This window comes from Hipposideros armiger, unplaced genomic scaffold, assembly GCF_001890085.2.
Source record: "Hipposideros armiger isolate ML-2016 unplaced genomic scaffold, ASM189008v1 scaffold_83, whole genome shotgun sequence".
Lineage (NCBI taxonomy): Eukaryota > Metazoa > Chordata > Mammalia > Chiroptera > Hipposideridae > Hipposideros > Hipposideros armiger.
In genome coordinates, this window is record NW_017731433.1 from 3,279,174 (window position 1) to 3,286,181 (window position 7,008).

General features: G+C 37.8%; 1 protein-coding gene across 4 annotated transcripts in view; it reads left to right on the top strand.

Annotated features, from left to right (window-relative positions):
- PRKCI (protein kinase C iota) overlaps nt 1-6,764 on the top strand; it is a 59,776-nt gene extending 53,012 nt beyond the window's left edge. For all 4 annotated transcript variants that reach the window (XM_019643978.1, XM_019643980.1, XM_019643979.1 and 1 more), the window contains exon 18: nt 4,142-6,764. In XM_019643978.1, the coding sequence (XP_019499523.1) occupies nt 4,142-4,229 (88 nt within the window). In that variant the 3' untranslated portion in view covers nt 4,230-6,764. The remainder of the gene's footprint in view (nt 1-4,141) is intronic.
- The last annotated feature ends 244 nt before the right edge of the window (nt 6,765-7,008 follow it).

A 7,008-nucleotide genomic window follows, 5' to 3' on the forward strand; every position in this document is an offset into this window, starting at 1 on the left:
CGACTCACGGCAGCCCAGCTCAAGGTTGAGCTGTTGTTCAGCATCTTAGCTGTGGAGGGCAGTGTCACTGGCCCTCATATGTGGGATCCGAACAGGGGCCCTCTGGCATCCCAAGCCAGCTCTTACCCAACGCACCACTCGGCCGGCCCACACTGAAATATTTTTAAAGTTCTTCGGAAGTCCCATTTTTAGTGGCTATACAATGTCTCATTATCATGTTATACTATAATTTATCCAACCATTCAGTTACAGGGTATTTGAATCTATTATACTAGTATAAATTATAACAACTGCCATTTTCTGCTTTGCTTTACATGCATTATCTCTCGTTCTCACAACAACCTAGTTACTGTCATCTTCGCTTTACAGGTGAGAAAACAGGCTCAGAGAGGTTAAGCAAAGCTACTCAGCTATCAGGTGGCAGAGGCGGGGCTCAGACCCAAGTCTGGGTGACTGGGGCCTGTGCTCTTCCCACTGCTGCGCTGTTTTCCATTTTGGTGGAAAATGGACCTGAGCTCCTGAGTTCCATCTGTCTGAGTTCCTGAGTGTTACCTTAAGATAGAGTCCAGAAAGGGAATTAGGTCAAAGGGTATGAAGTGTTATAGCTTTTGATATGCATTGCCAGATTGCTTTTTTAAAAGATTACATCAACTTACCAAGTCCAGCCAGTAGTGATTTGACTTATTTTTTGTGTTTATGTTACATCTTTTAAAAATATGGTGTAGAATAATTTGGGGGTATTTTGATCATTTACCTGTCATTACAGATTCATTTTCTCATCTTAAGGAGGCCCTTACTGCTTGGCAGTCATTTACATCTTGTTAATTCTTATCCCATTCCTCACAGCAGCTGGCCCAAACTGTACATTTTAGAAGCCTTCAGTCCCACCCAACCCCTGTCACTCTCCATGGATTAACCTTGCCTGCACTTGACTGCAGGGACTGGCACCTCCGTCGTGTGAGCCTGCTCCCTTTTCAGCTGTCACCAGACCACCTCGCATCTCAGAATTGCTCTCTAACTCTTCTCCAACTTTTCCTGCTTCCCTAAGCTTGGAAGGCTATCCTTCTTTTGCAAGGGGTGCCCTCCTATTTTCCTAGTCTTGTTCCCTTATTTTCCTCCAAGATTTCATTTCGACACTTGCCTCCTTTGCAACACCTGTAATTTCTCTTCTTTAGCTTCTTTCCCTCTGCTTATAAGCATGCTCAGATATTGTATTTTTTCCCCTGAATCTTAGCACTTCTTTGAATCACCACATTTTCTTTTCTCATTTTTTCATCTGTAAGATTTTTCAGAAATAGTTAATAGATGCTCGTGATAAAAGAAAAATAAGCACTATCTCATCAAATGCCTTTAGAGTGGCCAACACTGATTGTAGTCAACATTGATTGTTACGGCCAACACTAACCTCTTACAATTTAACCTGCTCCTTCAGCTTTTGAAGGTTGAATGACTAATTAATTTCTAAATTTGAAGGCATTTTTTGATCGGTTCCCATCTCCCCTGAAGCCTGTAAAGCATTTGGCACTCCTGGCCTTGCTTTGGTTGGCACCACCCATCCTGGCTTTACTTCATCTCTCTGACCGCTTGTCATCTTTTTAGCCCTGGCCCCTTGAGACTAGGATGCTGCATGGTTCTGTTCATGACAGCCTTCTCTTTGCCATCTGCAGTGCGTACCTTGGAGATTGCAGCCAGCCCTGTAGCATGGATACCAGCTATTTAAATGACTCCCAGTTAAACTGGCAAACAATTATTGAGCGAAAGACGCTATGCTAAGTACTAGACATTCACAGATGATCAAGACATAGGCCAAAAAGCTCACTGTCTGCTAGAGAAGAGAGATATGTACCAAAACCATTATTTCAGATAGTAGTGTATATGAGAAAGAGCATTGGATTTAACCAAAAGATAGGAATTTGAATCCAGATGCCACCTCTTACCAGCTGGGTAACCTGGGTATGAATTGCATAACTTCTCTGAGCCTATTTCTTCTCATAGTGCCAACCTCACGAGGTTGCTGTGAAGAATAAATGAGCGATGGTTTCTAAAGCACCTAGCCCCCACCCCATATCTATCCTGCGCTGCATTTCTATCTGCTTTCAGGCAACACCTCCCCTAGCTTGTCACAGAAGCGCCTCAAACATGAAGTCTGAAATCAAAATAATGACTCTTTATGGCCTCTTTTTCTGTTCTCAATCAGTTCCTTGTTTTTATTTACCTTTTTCTGCTCATTGCATCACCATGTATTTCTGCATTCAGATTCCAAATATCAGTGACTGTTGACTCCTTTTCCTTAACAAACTGTATAATACCTGCAGCCGCCAAGTTCAGTCTATTTTTCCTTTACTTTATCATTTGCATCAGATCCTTCTTTTCCTTTTGCATTTACATAAGCCCAGTGCAGACCTCTTTCAGATCATACCTAGAATATTATGCCATCCTCCTAACTGGGCTCCTTCTTTACTCTGCATCCCATTCTGTACACCTCATGAAGTACCACTCCAGTTCTTTAAATCCTTAAGTCAGAAACCTTTAGTATAATAACTCCTGCAATGCCTAGAAGATATGATCTATCGCCTTGGCTAGCCTTTAAGGCCCTCTGCTCCAGCCTGACTTTCTAGCCATACCTGTCCCCGTTTGTTAACACAAGCGCTGTGTTCTGATCAGTTTCAGTCACTCACCATTCCCAGATAGTGTGCTGCTAACCTGTGCTTGTGCCATTTCCTCTATATTTCCGCTTCATTTTTATCTATTGAAACCGTGCCCATCTTTCAGAACTATCTCCAGTGCAGCCTGATCTTTGATGGATCAAGGTGAAACTCCTTAGTGTAGACATCAGTGGATTCTTGGAGCTTCCATTACCTCCCTTCCAGCATCATCTGCCACTTAGCACCCTTTTATTCCTCTACTCCAGCTCAAATAAATGAGTTGTGTTTCCCCAGACCTAGCATAACCTTTCAGAATTCCATTCAGTCAGTTTGTGGAACGAATGCAGCCTTTTTTGATTTCTCCAACTGGAAGTCACCCTTTTCTTTAGAACTGTGGTTAGAACAGGACTTAGCTTGTCCTGTCTGAAACTTAGCAGATACTGCTTTCTCTTATAGCTTTGTTACATGGGCTACCTTCCCTCCTTGAGTGAAAGGTCTGTTATATCCTGTGTAACTGTGTATACCATTATTAAAATCTTCAAAGCACTACTCCCATCATGTATGAACTGCAAGCCATGTAACAGGATGTCAGCCTCTCCTCTCTCTCCATGGACCATCACCTCTCCTTGGGGTTCTCTCCTTCTTCCAGGGCTCTCAGTGTACTCGTCCCATTGCCTCTTCCTTTTGGTTAACTTCTGGGCCTTCTCGCCATACTCCCATCTGGCTGTTGAGGTGACTACTAAATTGAATACTAATTCAGACCTGGATGTTTACCTGTAATGATGAATGTTGTTCAGGTCAAAAGTTCAGGGCATTGGTTAAGAGCTGGCTTGGGACGCCAGAGGGAGGGCCCCGGTTCGGATCCCACATATGAGGGCCAGTGACACTGCCCTCTACAGCTAAGATGCTGAACAACAGCTCAACCTGGAGCTGGGCTGCCGTGAGTCGCTGGGGACGGCGTAGGCTGCAGCCCCTGTGGCAGTGGGTTGCCATGGGCTACCGTGTGTAGCCAGCAGCCAGCGTGAGCGGCCAGCAGCCACAGTGAGCAGCCGTCCAGAAGCCGGCGACTGATCTGCCTCGCCCGGGAAGAGCGCAATGATGGTGCCAACTTGGGCCAGTGAAGCAATATCCTCCACAACTAGACTGAAGAACAAAAGGACAGCAACTTGTCTGTTCCCCTTCCCCCAATTCCCCAATAAAAATCTTTAAAAAAGAAAAAGTTTAGATAAACTAGAATTGCGACTTGTGCCTTTCTTATTCCCAGTCTTCAGTTTTAGACTACCTTTTGGTGTAGGCTTGCTTATGAGTTTATTAGTCTTGTTTTACTTTGCAGTACTTTTGATTCCTCTAGAAAATGCTTTGGCATTAATCTAAAAAAACTCATAAAATTTTTTTCTATAAATTAGCCTTATTTTTTGTTTCTTAATCTTATTTTACCATTTAAATTAAAAAGTGAAGAAATCTTGATTATGAAAATTTAATTTTTTTCCCAACAGTGATATTGTGAGGAAGATTGACCAGTCTGAATTTGAAGGTTTCGAGTATATCAATCCTCTTTTGATGTCTGCAGAAGAATGCGTCTGATCCTCATTTTACAACTTGCATTTGCCTGTGTTGCCATTTAATGCATGGAAAAGTTGTTACCAGCCTGGATACAATGAACCATTTTATATTTGCCACCTACAAAAAAGCACTTCAGTATCTTCTGTTATTGACTGTAAGAGTCAATTATTACATCTAAGTTTAACTATGAAAAAAAAATTAAGACTAGTTTCCAGATAATTGTGTCAAAATTTAGTTATACTGGTAATCTAGCAGCCTACTGATGAGTAACGAAGTGGTCTTTTTTGTTTGAAGGAAATACCACTGCTTCTAAAATGTGTCCGTTGCGTAAGGCACGTGGTGGGATTACATCACAAGCCTCCCATGATTTTTGTCATTCTTAAGTCATTTAAGTGTTTAATTTTGGAATAAAAGGTTAATTCAAAATATGACAACTTGTTATATTATCTATTATTTTCTGAATTCTTTGTGTTTAAAAATGCAGCTGTAAAGTTTATCATTGCCTTGGATAATTATTGATTTTTAAGGCAACAGTTATAAAATTGGTAGTAAAAGTCGTTGCTTGCTTAGAATTAGGGAACACAGATACTTCTTGAGGAAGAAAAATAGGCATATTTTATTAAGAATTAGATTCCAAATCATTAACTATTTTTTAAAAACTGATGATACAAGTGATTTCTTTAAAGTACTAAAGGGATGGCTTCTGAGCTTCTCCCCTTAGTCAGAACTTTAACTGGAATGTTAACAAATGTAGTTCAAAGGCTTCAGAATGCTGTTGAATGGAAAATTTCTCAGTATGTAGAAAGGAAAAAAATAGAAATTTAAAATAGATACAGAAAAGTGCAATGGTAATATTTATTTCTTACTGGAAAGTAAATCCCGCAGTTGCTTTTTGTGATTTGATTTAAATAATAAGGCACTCACTTGTTACCAGACTTGTAAAAACATTCCATTTATCCAGTGGAGACAGAATGTATGCTATTTTTTCCTTATAATTTAGTACACAGGAAAAGAACCTATCTTCCACACAACGTGTTAACCATGCTTATTTCTTCCCCCAAATCACATTATCCATACTTTTGGACCCTGTTTGTGGAGTCCAGTGAAAGCCAAGAAAAATAATAAACATGAATAAATGTTCAGGACATACACATACACTCTCACATCACAGTTCCAGCTCCTTAACTGAGTTTTTGTTAAGTAGGTAACACATGTAATACAGAGTACAATACATTTCAAGGGCAGAGTTTTTCAGATTACTTTTTATTAATATTAGTATTTAGCAATGTATTATTTAACAGAATGCCAGAGATAGCATTCTTCTATTGTTTAAATATTTTTTTTATGAAAAGGGACTTAAAAAGTAACCATAATCATTTAAATTACTTAAAATTGCCCAATCTTAGTAAAATTTAATTTTGGGGAAAGCTATCTAGTCTTAAACTTAGCATGATTTAAAATTTGTAGGCATTTAATAAATTATTTTTTTTTGGGGGGGGGATGCCACATTTCGTTATAAATGCAATTTTCCCAAAGTTTCTGGCCATATACTCTCTTTTCTTCAACTAACTAAGTCTGAAAGCAATGAAAACCTTAAAGGAAAATGTTTCTATACATTTACATGTTTATTTAAGAGGTATATATGTTTCTTTTAATACCTGAAATTTGTTTTAAAAGGAAAAAACAGGGTTCACTTCAAATCATAAATTTACAGAAAATTCTGATATCTTATATCAGAAATATGTTTATGGTCTTGCTTTTAAGTGTTGATGTTTCCCCTAGGGCATTAGTTGTAAAATTTTTAAATGGAATAATCAATCACTTAGGAGGTTTGTTTAAAAAGCACATCACTGTCCTACCTTAGAATTCCATTGGGCCTTTGAATTGAATTGCATTTCAAGAAACACTTTTGAGTTATTCTTTTATTTTGTCCTGTAGTTAAATATTAGAAAGAATGTTCACAATAAAACATTTTGAGAAGGGGTAGGCAGTGAGTTACTAACTTACCTACAATTTTGAATAAATTTGGAACAGTTGACTTCTTCAAGTTAGATATCTTTTCAAAAAAAAATCCGTTAGTTTTCTATAATGTTACAAATGAGCATTTTTCTGGGATGAGGTTTTAACCATTATTCAGGGTGGTCTTTTGTTTTTAAATATTTTTTTAACAAGATTTACTGTGTATATTTTATACAGAATTGCATTACAAATATGTTTTTAATTGTGTTCTGTTTTTTGTAGTCTTTAAGTGCCATGCCAATTCTTTTTATATTATATACAAGTTCTCTCAAAATACTCACCAGAGGAATAAGGCAGTTAGTTGATAGAATGGTTGGAATTTTGGTGTTCTAAAAAAAATTTTATTTTGTATAAGCACGAGGTCAGATCATTTTATGTGTATGCAGCCTGAACTGGATATCAGGTATTTTGCTTTGTACATTTACTTTTTAATTTTTGTTTTAACATTTGTCATGTAGAATACTGCCTTGTAATCTGTATTTGTGTACCTTTCTTTTTACTTTAAAATCTTTAAATAAAATGTTTAATATCCATCAAGATTGGAACCCATTTAATATATAACATCAGAAATTTGTTTAAGGTGTACCAAAATTTGTTTAAAAAGGAAAATGCGAATTTCAGTTTGGAATTTTGCTGTACGTAAAGCAGCACTCTGGTAGTACTGACATCATATTGTAGACATTCACTCATAAGATATTCTCTATATTTTTAAACTTGTCCTTATTACATGAATCTCTTCTATTGGAAAATAAATTCGTAAAAAATCAGCTAAATGTAGAGG